General features: G+C 62.3%; 1 protein-coding gene across 2 annotated transcripts; it reads right to left on the reverse strand.

The window, feature by feature from the left end:
• Nucleotides 1-12: 12 nt before the first annotated feature.
• On the reverse strand, nucleotides 13-11,651 carry C8H14orf180 (chromosome 8 C14orf180 homolog). Of its 2 annotated transcripts, none has more exons than XM_055287997.2 (5): nucleotides 10,590-11,651; nucleotides 4,188-4,314; nucleotides 2,854-2,983; nucleotides 2,422-2,457; nucleotides 13-2,152 (listed from the first exon to the last, which is right to left on the reverse strand). In XM_055287997.2, exons 2-5 carry the CDS (start codon nucleotides 4,296-4,298, stop codon nucleotides 1,947-1,949), a joined length of 483 nt encoding a protein of 160 aa, XP_055143972.1. In that variant the 5' UTR covers nucleotides 4,299-4,314; nucleotides 10,590-11,651; the 3' UTR covers nucleotides 13-1,946. The 2 variants fall into 2 exon arrangements, with proteins under 2 accessions (XP_055143972.1, XP_055143969.1); XM_055287994.2 differs by having other exon boundaries at nucleotides 497-2,108.
• Nucleotides 11,652-16,494: the final 4,843 nt, after the last annotated feature.

Below are 16,494 nucleotides of genomic sequence, written 5' to 3' on the forward strand. Positions count from 1 at the left end.
GTCACACACAGTGCGCTCAGGCTTTGAGCCTTTCGTGTCCGAGGCTTTTAGGAATTAGAAGTTGGCCTTCCCAAGGTTCTGCCTTCCTCTCTGTACATTTTCTAGTGGCTTTGAGTCTCACTGCTTCCCGTGCAGCTTCCCCAGGTGGGAGGATCCATTTCGAAGGATTTCTTGGGGGTGTGGTGCCCATCTTTGAGCAATGATTATTCAAAAACACCTGAGGTCGTAGCATGGGACCCCGCAAAGCCAGGCACGTCCTTGCGTTGCCTTTGCAGTGGACAGGCAGCAGCGGCTGGGGGAGATCGGCCTGGGCGGCGTCCCCCGTCAGAACCAGGGCTGGAGGGGTGGCCCAAGCACACAGGGCTGAGCTTGGGCCTGAGACTGCCCTGAGAGACCCAGCCTCTGGGAGGTGCTGCTTCCACATCCAGAATATGGGGCAGGAACCTGCCCATCCTTCTTCCTGGGGTGGAGTGGGATGGGCTGGGTCTGGGTGAGTGGGGCTTGGTGACCGTGGGGAGAGCATGATACTGGAGGGTCCCCAGGGGAGCCCCCACCGTGGTCCCTTCTGGGCCACTTCTGGAAACAGCCCCTTTGGTTACCTCCACCCGCAACTCTGGGCTCCCTGGATTCCAAAGCTGGAAGCGACCCTGGAGACCACTTCGCCTGTTCCCTGGCACCGGGAGTTGTGGGGACACACCCTGACTGCAGGGCAAAGGGAGCCAGCAGGCATCCCTCAAGACCCAGGGGCTTGCTCAGCCCCCTGCCTGAGCGGACACATCCACTCCCAGGCCTGCAGGAGACCAGGAGGTTCCAGGCGCCCAGGACATCCACTCTGGCCACTGAGGCCGATTCCTTAGCAAATCGGTTCTGGCTTTCTCGTTTCTATAAAAACACCAAGACTGAAGGAAGCCACGGTGTGTTTTAATAGAACGGTGTCTCCCAGTTAAGTGGTGGGACAGAGAGGAACCACCGGATGGATCGTCGGCCGTGCCCTGCGCCTCAGGCTGGCCTCGAGGACACTGGTCTGATTGTCCCTGTGTCTCTCCTGGGCAGTTCTGCCTGGTGTCTAACTGTGGGCCTCCCTGCTTTGTTCAGCCCTCCCCCTGCATAGGGTCTGGAGAGGCCCCTGGTGTTTGTCACCCACAGGGCTCCTTTCAGCTCTGCAATCTGGCTACAAAGCCACAACCACAGACAGTCTCCGGGACCCACAGGCCCCAGCTGGTGGGTGGCGCTGGCTGGCCCCAGGCTCGGCTGGGTGCGCCTGGCCTGCAGAGCTGGGCACAGATGGCTGTTCTGAAGGCCAGGGGTGTCTGGGCCCCTTGCTGTCCCCTCAGCTTCTACACCTGAAGCCGCCCCCAATGAGGGGTCCTCCCCTGGGGCCTCTCCAGACTCACGGGGCTGGGTAGGGGGTCAGACCTGGGCTCAGAGGATGGCACCTCACATCAAAGGGACCCACCTTGACAACCAGACCCTTCCCTCCCCATGGGGTTTCGAGGTCTGGGTTCCCCACAGGCCATAATCGCAAAAGGCTGGGTTTGCCTCCTCCAAGCAGCCGCTCAAACACAGGCAGTGTGTCCCCCTCCTCAAGAGGGTGCACACGGCGATGGCCGGGCCAGGCCCTAGCAGCAGGAGTTCCTGCTGGGACGAGGGAGGGGTCTTTGGGTGAGCCTCGGGAGCCCCAACTGTTAGCAGTCGAATCCTCTGATAAAATCTCACACGGACCCAACACAGGAGACAGGAGGGCTGTGCTGACTAGTGTGGTAGGGCCGCCCGCTGTGCCCCCCATGTCCGATCTCACGCCAAGGGGTCCCCCTTTTCCTAGTCAGCCCTCAGGCAGCAGCCCGTCTTGGCCCCCATGATTCACCAAGCAGCAGGGCCAAGGCTCAGGCTGTCTCCGAGCCCCCGGAGTGCTCGAGCTCTCCTGGAAGCCCTGCCCGTCCTGCCCGTCAGAGCCGCAGGAGGCCGCGCCAGCAGGTGAGGGCCACGTGCCGCAGGTGCAGGACAAGGCCGAGGAGCTGGGCCCGCAGGTCCTCCAGTGCCGTTGCCACGGGCTTGGCCCGGCCGCAGCATAGGCCCAGGGCCAGCACGAGCAGGACGCACACACACAGCTGCAGGAGCAGGGAGCCGCCGTGTGGCCTGGGCCGGCCGGGCACTGTGGCCAGAGGGCAGGCAGGGTCAGCGCCAGCCAGCTGACCCTTCCCTGGAGGACTGGGGCTGGTGGGGAAGGGATGGGGAGATTCCACCCTGTCCCTGCCCATGGCCCCTCCCTAGCCTCTTGGGGTCTTCTTGCAACAAGACCCCCCCCAACTGGGGACTCCTTAGAGGCCCTGGCCCTGTGACACCTCCCTCGGGGAGGGAGTGAGGGTGGGTGCACCCACGGAGGGGGCATTGGGGCACAGGGGATGTGGGCTCAGAACTCACCCCTGACAGTGGCTGTGGCGTTCCTGTCAGCAATGTCTGGGAAAGAGAATGGAGAGTCAGCTGGGGGCACCTGCCTCAGTCCATCGGGTGCCCCCGCCCTCTTGTCTCACCCTGCACCCCCGAAGGACCCTGAGACTATTCATCAGTGAGAGACCCAGGCCCAGCCGGGTCCTGACACTTCCTCAAGAGGACAGTCATGATTTGAGAATCCGCCCTCATGTTTTCCTCCAGTTGCTGTTTCACGGACCGGGACTGTGTGTCCAGATGACCCCAGGGGCCCAGGTCTTACTGGGGTTCTGCCCCTGAAGACAGGTGGCCACGGCCCCCCTGTGTCCTGGGCCCTGCCAGAGCTGTGTGGGTGTGGCTGGAGTCCCCGCCCCCCTCTGCCTGACCCCACCCTCTCCCAGCTGCTTGCTGCGGGTGCCCTCTTACAGTGGACAGTCACCGCTGGGGGTTCTCGGAACCGCACGCGCCTCAAGGTCCTCTGGGGCTTGGCCTCCGGGCGGTGGTGCTCTGGCCCGCCCCGTTTCAGGATGGAGGGGGGGCACTTCCTGTTGTCCTCCTGGGGTGGGGGTGGGAAGCAGACTGGTGAGTCCCCGGCAGGAGGCCAGCTGGGACCCAGGTCTGAGCCGTGTGGGGCCCAGCAGCACCGTCCTGGAACCTGTACCCTGTCCTGGCTGGTGCGCTATGCTGGGCCTGTCACTTCCTGTAGGGTGAGGGGCAGCTCCTGGACAGGGACTGCCGGGCGGCCAGACTCAGCCTCAGGGGCCCAGGCAAGACAGGAGCCCCTCCTGCCCCCGTCTCTTCATGCAAGGCCCCACCGAGCCTCTCTTCCTCTGCCCGCTGTCTCGGATTCAGGCTGCCGGACAGGGTCCCCAGGACCTGTGGACAGGGAGAGGGGGCTGCAATGGCAGAGGGGCTCTGGCTAAGGGGCCAAAGTTTGGAAGCTCCATGGGGCAGGGGCCGGGCCAGGGCGGTGAGGAGGGCTGGTTGGTGGCCTCGTTCTCCTTTTCCCTGGGGCTGAGCCTCCCAGGCTGCAGGCGGGGGCAGCTCCTGCACATTCGGCTACCTGGGCCCTTTCCGTGCTGGTCTGCTCACGTGTATGGGCCCAGCCTGAGTCTGGAAGATGGAGCGGGAGTTTCAGGCTGCTGTGAACCTCAGCATCCTTGTCTGTGACATGGTGACAACTGGGGCTGAGGCACCCTGGGAGCCGGGCCAGCTCTGAGGTTGTTCCTGGCGGGAGCATTGCTCGCTGCACACAGCCTGCTGCTCGGCGTCTGGCGAGGCTGCCCCGTGAGGGCGTGAGGCCTGCCCATGCTGAGTCCGGCCCAGTTCCTGCTGTGCCTGTGGCCCTAGCCTGGCAGTGCCTCAGAGGCTGGATGGAGCCTCAGGGTCTGAGGTCTGGGCCCCTAACCCTAACACTGACCCTTGGTGACAGTCTTGACCTGTCCTCTCTCCACCCTCTTCCCTCCTCCAACACCCTCCTCCCTGGGCTGCCTCTTCCACAGCCCTCCACGGCTCCCACTTCCTCTGCCAAGCTGTGCCCCACCTGGGGGCCTCCAACCCCCTCTGCCAGACCAAATCCTTCAAGGCACGCATTGCCCCCCCACGGCTCCCCCCAGTGCTCAGTGATCCCCCTGCCCTCCTCCTATCACCCCTTGATTCCTGGGGTGGAGGACGGCCTTTCCACCTCTGTTGCTCCCTGCCCCCTCCAGCCCCCAGTGGAAGGCCAGCTTGCAGAACTGCGTCCCGGCGGCCCGCCTTACCCTCTCTGCCCTGCACACCCACGGGCCCCATGTGGCCTCCTCATTCTTTCTGGTCTGACGTCGTGTCTCTGGCCGGGAGTCAGGGCTCAAGGCTCCTGCTGCAGTCCTCATTTACTGGAACATGGTCCTAAGATAAGCAAAGACGTTATTTCTTATTTACTGCACAAGTGGCACTCAGAGAAATGAAAATAAGAAAATAAGAGGAGGAGAAAATTCTTCCCCGGAAGCCAGGCTGGCTTCCCGGGGCCTGTGACCAGCCACACTGTTGAGCAGACACCACTTTTCCTCTGTGGTGTCCCCAGCGCAGATAAATCCTCTTCCCTGCTCATTCAGACATGCCATCGCAAGCAATTTCCTTTGCTGCCACAGTCTTCATAATTATCATCTTTAATGGCTGCATAATATTCCACTGGGCCAAGGTCCCGTCACTGAAAGTCACCCTCAATGATTGGGTATTCATGAGGGTTGCATTTTAGTATTGTCATTTTGGAGGTCATGGATAGGCATGTTTGGAGGTCATGGATAGGGCTGCAAGAAACATCTTCGCTTTGTCTCCTTTCCGTAGCGGGAAGCCCTGGGCCTGGGGACTGGGAATTACCAGGGCTCTGAGGCTGGGCCCACAGAAAGGCTTCCCAGAGGGTCATGCCCACCTTTTTGGGCTGGTGCTGGTGGGGCGCCCCTGGGCTCCTGGGGGCCCACCCCTCAGCACGGCTCACACTCTGTGTGTCTCTCTCTGCACCCCGCCCCCCCGATTCTGTGTCTCTATCTCTCTGTCTCCATCTCTCTGTTCCCCTGCCTCTCTCTGATTCTCTCTCTCTCTCTCTACTTCTATCTCTGTCTCTCTGTCCCCTCCACTGTTGCGCTGGTTGCTTCCTGGCTGTGAATGGCGCCTCCTCGCCTCCACCCCCGTGTCTTCGGCGGCAGAGGCTGTGCTCTCCTCATTCTTGCTCACTGGTGGAGCCCTCCAAATGTGAATTTTCTCTCACAGCCTTGGCAGGGTTCTTGACTTTTGGGCACTCCTCCCTACAGAGGGGTGCAGTGCCTACCGGGCATCTGTGCAGGTGCAGGTGTCTGTCTTTCAAGGGCTCTGGGGGTGATGAGCCTGCCTCTCTTGCTGCAGGTTGGGAAACTGAGGCCAGAGGGGGCTGGGGCTTTCCTGGGAGCTGATGCTAGGCCAGGTCCTCCCTGCCCTGCTCCCAGCTGGATAGGAGGCAGTGTGGGGGTCTCCTGCTGCCCTTCAGGTTGTCCCCTGCTCTGGGGTCCTTGGAGGGTCCTGCCACCCCTGCCCCTCACAGGGCAGGTGTTCGCATTTCCTGAGGTGCTTCCCTGGCTCCCGGTGGTCCTCTAAGGAGCCTGCCCCCAAGGGCTGAGAATGGGGAGGGTGAGAGTGAGGGGCCTACATGGTCCTCAAGGACAACTCCTCCAGGGTCCCCCAAAGGGATGGGTGCCTCAGAGGTGCAGGGCAGGCCTGTGGGGGCAGCTGGTTTGGGTGGATACTGCAGTGACTCCAGCAGCCGTGTGCCGTCCTCTACAGGAGATAACAGAGTGGCCGTGACCGCATCCCCAAGCAGGCATAAATACTGCAGACAAGCAGAGCGCCCTGTGAATGATGGCTGGGAGGACACTGTCTGGACGGGTTCAATTATTTCAAAAAAGGGCAATTTTCTACTATCGCAGGATCAGGTTTTTATTGCAAATAGGGTTGTGGCAGGAGCTGCCATCCAGGGGGGTGGCGGGGAAGGGCGGCTTATCTTCGGGACCTGCTCTCAGAGAGTGGCTGCGGGAGAGGTTGTGCTTGCAGGCCCAGCCGAGCTGGGGCCCCGACTCCTGGGGCCAGGTCACCTGGAATGTGGGCTCTGCGTGATCCCCAGGGTTAGGGAAGCCGCAGTGCCAGGCCTGTCCTGCTGTTTTGGGGATGCTTCCTGGCAGGGCAACCTTGGCCGCTTGTGCATAGCAGGGCTGGGGCTGGAAGGGCTCTCTGGATGCCCTGGACTCAGTTTCCACCCTGGGTGGGACAGAAACTCTGCTAAAGCTCGGGGTGGGGTTGGGGGTGGAGCAGAGCCCCCCAGTGACCTCTTGGACCCAGAGCCTGGGCTCTCCCACTGCCCGGCGGAAGGAGGCTTGTGCATTTGGGGTCATTTCCTGGGGCTGCACGGCCTGGGGCTGGCTGGTGTGCCCAGGGCCACAGCCCCTTGCCAGGTGACCCTGCAGCAGCATTCCAGGGGGCCCAGCCAGGTTCACTCCTCATGAGGAAACAGGCCTGGAGAGGTTGGGCCAATGGAGTCATGCAGGGATGCAGGGCTGGACGCAGTCTCCCCCAGCTCCTGCCAGCAGCTCTCGCTATTCACCCCTCCCTGGCCTGGGGTCTGTCCCAGGGATGGTGGGAAAACTGTGTGTGTGCACGTGTGTGAGTGAGTGCACACATGTGTGAGTATGCCCCTGAGTGTGCAAGTGTGTTTGCATGCAACGGAGTGTGCATGCATGTATGACCGTGCACATGTGTGAATGTGCAAGTGTGAGAGTGGGCATGTGTGTCAGAGGGTGAGTGTGCACGTGTGGGGTGTCTGTGTGTGCGAATGTGTGCATGGAGGTGTGGCTATGTGTGCATATGTGTACTTGCATTTGTGTGCGTGCATGTGAATGTGCATGTGTGTGTGAGTGTGTGTGTGGGTGTCCATGCATGTGCCCGTGTGCATGTGTGTGTGAGTGTATCTGCGTATGTGTGGGTGAATGTGTGTGTGTTTGTGTAGAGTGTGAGTATGTGAATATGCATGCGTGGGCAGTGTGTTTGTGAGGGTGCCTGGCTGTGGCATTAACTGTCTGTTGCTGAGCAGCACAACTTGGAGAGGACACGACTTCGCCTTCTGGGGCACAGAGCTCTGCTGGAGTGTGGACAATCAGGACTTCCTATGGGGCAGCACCTCCCCCTCTTCGGGTGCAGGCTTCAGAGCACCTTGTGTGGCCACGTGTGACCTTAGGCGAGTCTCCTAGTCTGCCTGGGCCTTGGTGTGCTCAGCTGTGAAATGGGGGTGAGGAGAGCAGCAGCCTCTGCAGGCTCGCGTGAGGGTGGGAGTCAGTGTGCAGCCCCGAGTCCACACCGTGCCTGTGCTCTGTGCCATCAGCCACTGTTGGCAGCACTCGGGGAGGGAATGTGCCCAGGAACAGAGCTCAGGTGGCTCTGGCTGTGTCTGGACAGTCAGAACTTCCTGTGGGATGACACCTCCCCTCTGGGAGCCCTGGGGCCCTCTCCAGAGATGCACCTTCCCCTGGGCCACGCTCTGCTCCCAGGCAGCCTCCCTGAGCCCTGGGGTCCCCTCTCCAGAGATGCACCTTCCCATGGGCCACGCTCTGCTCCCAGGCAGCCTCCCTGAGCCCTGCCATCGCCTCCCTAACTGGGCTTCACGCTTCCCCTTCTGGAAGGGAGGCCTGGCTCAAGTCCTGGGCTCTGTCCTTCTTTGGCTCTGTGACCTCGGGTAAGTGGTGTGACCTCCCTGGGCCTCATTTTCCCCACTGGAGGCAGGGAAGGAGTGGCTCTGGCACGCTCGGCAAGTGGGGGCGGGGACGCCTGGGGCCTCTGGCAGGGACAGTGTGTAACTGGAGGCCTCGTGACAGATGGGAGATAAAGGGCGGAAAATAGCTTCGGAGCCTGGACCTATAAGTGTCCCGCTAGGCCCGCTGCTGGGGAGGGTGCGTCCACCCGAGGGGACTCTACCCCCGCTCTGGGAACAGGAACCCCACGGTGCCTCCCTTGGTGCTGGCGGACTGGGGGGTTCTTACCAGCTCCTCTACTGAGAGGGGGCACCAAGCCCCCTGGCGGAGGGGAAACTGAGGCCCAGAGAGGGAGAAAGGCCTGCCAGGTTTCAGAGCCTGGGTTAGGACAGAGGCTGGAGTCAGGACCCAGAGCTGCCAGTTGTGGGCATGACCGGCCCGTACTGCTGGTGGGAGGTGGGGCCACGAGGGCCGAGGCCCAGGACCTTGGTCTGGGGTGTGACCCTCCAACAGTCTTCGGGGGTCTAGCCCAGTACCCCAGAGACCCCACCTCATCTTGAAGCTGTTGAGGACGTGAGGGCACTGATGGAGCCCAGCGGCCCTGGTAGTGCTGAGTCCTTCCTCATCGAGACCAGCCTGCAGTGGGGCGCAGGGGGGCCAGTGGTTCTCGCCTGGTTCAGTGGCTCGGATAACGCCAAGCTCTGGGGCCCAGCCACTGCTGCTCCCTCCCACTCCTGCCCCGTCCTCCAGGACGCCGCCCACTGGCTTCCCGCCTCTTCCCAGGCCGCTGCTTCTGCCTGCCCGCGCCACCCGCCCTTCACCCACAGCCCACCTCCTGATGTTTCTCTGTCCTCCCTGAGGGTTCCTCGAGGCGGGCAGGGTCCCCCATGCAGCAGCTGGCTAGTGAGAAATCCCGACACCCCACCCATCCCACATGGGAGAGCCCTTCCTCGGCTCTGAGCGTGCGGCCCCACACTCCTGGCTTACCCCTCACCTGCGCCCATTCACACGGCAGCCTCACAGCCTTCCAGAGGCAGAGGGTCCCGGGGCCTGAGCGAGCACAGGCTAGGCCGGGCTTCCCTGCTTCCCTGTTGCAGGTGCAGCGTCCCCCAGGGCAACTCACTTGGGGGCTGGAGACAGGGGGCCAGGCTCCTGGGAAGCCAGAGACCTCCCTGGGAGAAGCTGGAGACTCACAGCCCCCACCCCCACCACTTACACACACACACACACACACACATACACACACACACACACACACACACACACACTCTCTCTCTCTCTCTCTCTCTGCCCACCTGGGCTCCTGCTGGTGCTGTACCTCCAGGGTGGCTCACCCGCCTGACCGGCCCCGAGATCCACTGGCGGTCAGAGCCTCGCTGTTGCAGGGTGTGAACCAGAGCCGTTGCGGCTGACAACCAGCTGAGAAGTTTCCATTACGGCGACACTGAGCAGTGGCCTCAGCGGCCCTGAGGGCCCCAGCTGACTTGGTGCTCTCGGGACAGCCCGGTCCATGGGGAGGCTGTCAACCACGGGCTTGGTGGCCCCAGGTGGAGCTGGGCCTCCTCAGTCTCCCAGCACCTTGATAGTTTGGCCACAGGCCTAACCCAATGGCCCTGGGGCTGCAGGTGCAGGTTGCGCCTTCTTCCCATGGAAGAAGACCGGGACCATGGACACCGCCTTGCTCGCCTTTCCTCTGCAGGGTGGAGGCAGAGCACGGCCAGGCGGGGTGGCTGCGCTCCTGGGAAAAGCTGCGGCTCCCAGCCCAATGCTCACCACTGGAACCACGCTGGCAGCTCCCCAGACAACATGCGTGCTCGACTTAAGTAAGAGGGAGAACTTGTGGGGAGGACCCTGGCTGGGCTGACCGCCCGCTGGGCTTGCTCAGGTGCCTGCAGGCCCTACCGGGTAAGAACAGGAGCAGGAGCTGCCTGGTGGCCCTCTGAGGCCCCTCTCCATGCCTAGATGGGCCCTCACATCCCGAGGTGCAGTTAGGGCTCAGGGTCGCAGCAGTATCGGGTGATGGCTGCTCATCTGCTGGGTACAGGGGCCACCCTAGGCCTCGAGAGCTCCAGACAGACAGGGCGGGGGACCCTCCAGGCCCTCCCTCCCATATGTGGAATGGGGCTTGTTTGCCAACTGTCCAGGGCACTGCAAAGCTCGGTAGTGCCCAAGAAATGGTGTCCAGTGCTGGGTGGGGGTCCCATGGCCACACAGGGCAAGACAGGGATTCCTTCTAACTGACTCAGCTCAGAAAAGAGCCAGTTCTCAGGGATTCCCAAACGCTGAGAACTAGGCTCCAGTTACTGGAGTAACGAATCCATTCCTGCTAGGCTGGGCCTGCGTAGACTTGCCCTCGGAGGATGCACCCACCAGGGCCCTTTGGGGAAGGCTGGCCGGGTTCATGCCTGACACGGCTCCCTGCATTCCCCTGAGAATGCAGCCCCTTCTCCCACTGCCCAGGCTGTTTCGCTCAACATCAGGTGCACTTTGGAGGCTCCTGTGTGGCCAGAGACCTGTACCCCCGTTGCTAGGTTTGAAGTGGCCATGTTCCCTGCTTCCCCCAGAGGCGGCCCGGCCTCAGTGTGGACACAGGGGGGGCCTGGGACTGTCTCCGTTTTAGGGAAACCATCAGTCCCAGGAGAAGGGGGAAGGGTGGCCACCCTGGAGCTTGTCCAGGTCACTCAGGGTCATCAGTGTGTGCTCTGCCCAGTCTCTGCCCTCACCTGCTGCCCACCTGGAGCAGGTTCCCCACCTGCACCTGCCTTTGGCAATCTCTCTGCACTGGCATCTTCACACCCAAGCAGGAAGTGAGCCCCCTCTCCCTGGGGCTGGAACTCACCTGGCTCCCTCCTGGCTCCCTGAGGGACAGAAACAGGCGGAAGTGAGCCCCCTCTCCCTGGGGCCGGAACTCACCTGGTTCCCTCCTGGCTCCCTGAGGGACAGAAACAGGCTCTTCGGGATCTCCCTGTGGGGCACAGTCCAGTGAGGTCCTGGACCCTCTTGGCTGGCAGCACCCCTCCCAGGCCCTTGAGAGATGAGCCTCGGGCAGAACTGCAGGGCACACAGGTGAACGGGCCAGGCCCGCCCAGGCCTCCTTCCCGAGGGCTCTGGTCTGGAGGCGCCACCGCCCGCTGGCAGGGCCGGGTCTGTTGTGGCCTTCGTCCCGTCTCCAGCCCTCTCTGCTGGATCGCAAAGCTGGGCCAGCTGGCAGCGGCCGGGCTATAATTACCTCTCCCCTTTGGCAGAAATAGCAGTGACCCTGAGGACAGGCCGCTGGCCCCGGAGCAGAAGGGGGTGGCTGGTTCCCAGGCCCCCGGTGGACAACAGACCACGATTCCAGATAAGACCAGAGTTTGCTGCTGTTGCTACCCCTCCCGGCCCAAATGTGCCCCCTCCCAGGCCAATTCCAGAGCTGTGCAGCTCTTGGAAAAACCTACGGACCGGAATTCGGGACAGAGTGGGAGAGGGAGGGCACTGTGGGGCTGCAGGAGGTGAGGTGATCCCAGAGTCCAGCCTCCAATAAGACCCTGACCCAGCATGGGGCCTCCGCGGTGGAGAGGGTGCCCACCCTGCCCCAGGCCCTTGTGCCCCTGTGCCCCTGTGAGTCCTGACCTGGGGTTGCCAGAGGGAGAGGCAAAGAATGGGTCCTAAGCTGTTGTTTTGGGGCACACTGGCCGAGCCTGGATATTGCCCTGGCAGGAAGGGGCGATGTGTGGGTCAGTGAGGGATGGCAGGGGCAAGGGATCAGCCTTTCTCAGGGTCTGTCCTGGGTGGGCGTCCAACTGCCCTGCCTGGCAGCTGCTGAGTCTGCCCCTCATTTGTAGGTGAAAGTGCAGCTCAGAGAGTTGAGGCACCCTTTCCAGAGTCACACAGCCCGGAGCTGGCAGCCTGGCTCAGGCTTGGCGGCCCGTCCTCGCCAGCACCCCCGTCTGCTGGTGCACATAAAGGCAGGTCTGAAAGAGGCTGATGAGGGCATCACTGGTGCAGGGCACTACCACATGTGGGCAGACCCCTGCCTGGTTTGTGGGGCTTTGACCTATTTGAGAGGTCTGCTGGAGGAGGTGTGGAGAGACCTGTGTTTCTCCATTACGAGTGGGGGTGCATCTCCAGTGGGTAAAGCTACAGGACCCCCGGGAGCCCAGGGTGTGCCAGGCTGGAGGACAGTGTGCACAGAGGGTGACTGCTCAGGGCCAGCTGTGGGGCTGCCTGGACACAGTGGCCTGGAACCCACCGTCAGAGCATGCATAGTGCGGCCACTGGGATGGGGTTCAGCGGACCGGCTCTCCCCTCACTGCCGTCTTCAGTACAGGACACGGGGGAGCAAACTTTTATCTTAGAGGGCCATATGGCACACAGTGTGCTCTGTGTCTGCACAAACGGGGTGGGCCAGGTTGGCAGGAGGGCCGTGGCTTGCTGACCCTTGTTCGAGGGACAGCACTGAGGAAGGCTGGGTGGTCCTGCTGGCAGTCTGGCTTCTGGGAAGAGTGAGGTCCTGGAGCCAGATAAGACCCCTCTCCTGCTTATGCCGGATCTGGGCGCTTCTCCTCGGCTTCCCAGGGCTGGAGCTGCTCCTCCCAGATTTAAGAGGTCACGCTGCACTGCCTGAGGTCGGGGGGCTCCAGGACAACAACTTCCTGACTCTTCTCGTTGACGGAGGGGAGGGAACTGCCAGCCCACAGACCTTGGGTGCCGCCCCCTCTCTGTGCTCCCTGGAAAGGCGATGCGGGTGACCCTGTGGACACTCGCTCCGGGTAATTTATTAGTGAGCTGACGGCTCGGCTTGGGGCTCAGATCCCAGCAGGGTCGTATTTCTGGCCTTATCTGATAGGGCTCGGCTGCACCCTCCTCGCCTCCGTCCATTGCGCCTCACTCCAGCCTGGGCTCCCAGGGGAGTGCTGAGCTGCCAGGTCCGCAGAGGGTCCCCGGTGCCTGTGCCAGGCAGTGCCAGGGAGGAGCCCGGTTGTGTCAGGCCTGCCTGCAGCCGGCAGGTGGGCCCATGTGCCCACGGGCAGTGGCGCCAACGACGTGGTGCCCAGGTTTGGGCCCGGCTCTGTCACTGTTCAGCCAGGTGACCTCCGCCACACCCTCATCTCTCCCCGTGAGCTGGGAATGATCGGATGCCGCACCCTCCCCAGATCTTTGTGGTGCACCCACCCTGAGCAGTGCCCCGGGGACACAGCGACTGAGGCCAGCTGTCATTGAGTGGGAGGGCAGAGCACGTCCAGTGGCTGGGTGCTCCTGAGCGCTGGGAAAGTCCAGCGAGCTGGCTGGGCTGGGCTGTTTTCCTTGGGGTGGTCCTGGAAGGTGGCCGGGGTTGGGTAGGGCAGCATGTGGGAGCGGAGCCTGCAGGGGCTGGAGATTGGGGCTACTCTGGTCATGGCCGCGTGGTGCTGGCCTAGACTCCCAGCCCTCCCTGGACCACGGTCTGGCTGGAGTGTGGAGAGCTCTGGGCCTCAGCATGGCCTCATACATGGCTCCAGGCAGGGTCGGGGGTGAGGCTGGAGGGTATGGAGGCCCTAGGCTGACGTGGGCCAGAGAAGAAAGGGCCAGTGGGTCGGGGAGATGGGGGTGGGGTCCACAGCTGGTTGAAGCAGAAGAACCCCAGGCACAAGAGAAGCCAGCGTTGGCCCAGGGGGTGGGAGTTGGCCCTGGCCCTCTTGCACAGAGGCCTGGAGGCTGGCCCTTCCCCTGTCTGGCATACAGCCCGGGGGAAATTTGTGCAGGCTGTGCTGACTGCAGCACCGGGGCTTGTGGTGGAAATGGGTCCAAAGGTTCTCCAGGCATCTCCGGGGCTCAGGGCTGCACCCCTGTCAGCTGAGGCCTTCCTGAGCCTAGCCCCCTCTGCGGCAGTGGGAACGCGTCTTTGTAGCGCTCGTCTCTGCAGTGGGTAGTCAGCTGCTTCATGACCACTGGAAACCCCCTGAGAGGGCTTGGTCGAGGGTCTCCAGCCGGGTGGGGACGGTGGCTGATGGGGTCATGAGAGGCCCCATAAACCATGACCACGGTGAGAAGGCCCTGGAGAGGACCTCGGAAGAGGGCAGGCAGGGGTGGCGGTGGTGGGTGAGTCCAGGGCTGGTGGAGGCCGCATGAGCAGGTCTTTGCTGCTGGCACACTCAGAGCCAGTGCTAGGTCAGGAGGGACAAGGAGTGAAGTCCCCACAGGGCTTGCCACGTGGTGGTCACAGGTGGGCTCGGCCCGGACACCCTGGGGATTGGTGGGAGTGAAGCCTGAGGGTGGGGTCCAGGAGAAGAGGAGAGGAAATGGGGGAAATGAGGGAGGAGTGTGGGTTTGGGGTTAGAGGGGCTGATGCACGCTCTGGGTGAGAGCGGGAACCTGGGCTGGGGCTCCACAGGCATAGGCTGCTCTGAACAGGGGCTGGTGGGGAGAACTCCCACCAGGCAGAGCTGTCCATGGGGGGAACAGCCGACAGTAAGGTAGTGAGTTCCCCGTCACTGGAGGCAAGCAAGGGAGGATTTTTGCCTTTGGGGACTCTTCAGGGCCCCACAGACCGCAGGTGGGGAGGGAGGTGGGAGGACAGGGGAGCAGACTCTAGGCATGTGGGGGTGACCTGTGACGCTCTGGCCCCCATGTCTGCTCACTGGCCCCTGCCATATGGCTGCCTGGAGAGATGCTGCTCTTCCGGCTTGTGGATGCAGCTAGAGTCCTGCCCCAGGTCACAGCCGGGAGTGGGAGGTCCAGGCCCCTATCATGGAGCCTGCATCTTGTCATTCTCAGAATGAGGCAGGGCCCTTTGACAGGGCCATGTATGGTCACCCCGTCGCCAAGTCAGAGCCCTTATTAAGAATACAGGACGCATGGGCACTGCCCCAGCCCCGAGTATGGCGGGTGCCCTGGGTGATGACCACGCTGGTCTCCAGGAGTGACAGCCACAGGCTGCTGGGGCCCCCATCGCTCCCATCAGCTGAGATAATGGGGGGCCTCTGGGCCCCGTGGAACACTAACCAAAGCGGCCCCTTTCCTTCTCCTCCATTATTCATGACCTCCAAGAGGCTGTAAAAGTCCTCTTCTCTCTACAGGAGCCATCATTACGATGATAAATTTTGTCTATGAAGTTGGTCCCTCCCTGAAAGCCAGTTGGCTGGGGGGCCGTACATAAGCCATAATCGAGCCGGGGCTCCCGGAGCTGACTGCCACAGCTGTTTTTCCAGCAGCATCTTAGGGGCTGGCTGGAGGGGCCGGGAGATCCTTCCACCACCCCGCCTGACCTGCCAAAGGTTCCGGACTCCGAAGGGAGGCCGTGTGGGGGTCTGTCTGGGCTTCAGTGGGCCGATTGCAGGCGTGGGCCCTGGGGGCAGCCGGTCAGGCCAGGTTCCCACTGTGGGCGCCATCCCTGGTCTCCGGGCCTGAGGACCCACCGCAGGGACCTGGCTGTGGTCGGCCCGGGGCCGAGCATTCACACGCATCACACACAGCCTCATTCTCACACCAGAAGCGTGCATTCTCTGTGGTGCAGGCATGCCACACATCTGTGGACAGTGCGCAGAACGGTGTGGGCCACACTGTCCGTGTGCAAAAGTGCTGTACACTGTGAAATAAAAGTGAAACCCTAAGACCCCAACCGACTGAACAGGCCCCTCTCGGCCAAAGGGACTCCAGAGAAACCGGAACAACTGAGTTCCCGGTCCCGATGGGACGGGAGGGCAGACGCGCCTCGCTCTCCCCCTTCCCTGCAGGAGTTCAGGCAGGGCTGACCAGTAGTGACGTTAACCTAGTGATCAGAAGACTGTGACCCTAAGACACGAATTATAAACAGGACCAAAGGCCGCCAGCCCAGGGTCAAGTCACGCACCCCACAAGCCACTGTGACCCAGTGTATCGGTTAAAAGACTTCTTAATCTTAACTTAAAACATTCCTTTCTGATGACTCCACATTTATAGACAAAGCTTTACTTCTTTAACTAATTGCAAATGAAAGACTCTCTGGCCCCACTGATGACCTGTCAGCCCCCTGCTTCAAGAGACCCTGCCTTTCTGGGCTAAACCAATGTAGAAGCTCCTTGAATTATGACTGCCTGCAATTCTGTCACGCTAAAGTTGGTAGGAAGCAGAGCTGGGGTCTGGCTGCCTCAGGACCCCCCACTCAGGGCTCCCTGGGTGTGTGTACTTTTTCCTGGGCCGCGGTCACTCATATTGGCTCAGAATAAAGCTCCATATTCTACGGAGTTGGGTCTTTCCGTTAACCGTGCCCTCCAAGTGCTAGATGGGTAGAACGCATGCTGTGTGCAACGGCTTAGCTCCTCACAGGGCTTAGCTCCTCTTCCCTCCCCACCGCCCCCTGAGCCCCAGGCCTGGCCTCATTGGCAGATAAGGACAGGGGCTCTGTAGGGAGAAGCTCCTTGCCGGGCCGTGAGGCGGCAGCTTACGGAGTGGGCTCAGAGCCAGGGGACTGGGTGCTGCCCTTGGTCATGACTCCCCTGCACACAGCTGCTGGGACATGGGGCACAGGACACTGGGAAGAGCTTGGCACCAGAGCCAGGGGGAGGGAGGGCTCCGCCCACACCGTGTCCTGGCCCTGCGACCTTGAGCAGTCAGTGCCCGGCCGAGAGCCGCTGCCTCCTGCCCCAGGGGAATCCTCTCCTTGCAGGGCCGTGGCAGGTTCTGAGGGGCTACTGTGTGCCTCCTCGTGAAAGCGGCAAGGTCGGGCTGGCCGGGCAGGCACACAGTTCTGGTCCACGCGGGTGCCCGCCTGGCAGTGGATGAGTGGCCCAGAGCCTGGGTGCCCAAAGTTCCCTTGGCCCAGGTGTGCCCGTCACCGGTGCCACCCTCCCTGGTGCCGCCTGGAGCCCTCCGGCCCACT

This window comes from Symphalangus syndactylus, chromosome 8 (genome assembly GCF_028878055.3).
Source record: "Symphalangus syndactylus isolate Jambi chromosome 8, NHGRI_mSymSyn1-v2.1_pri, whole genome shotgun sequence".
Taxonomy (NCBI): domain Eukaryota; kingdom Metazoa; phylum Chordata; class Mammalia; order Primates; family Hylobatidae; genus Symphalangus; species Symphalangus syndactylus.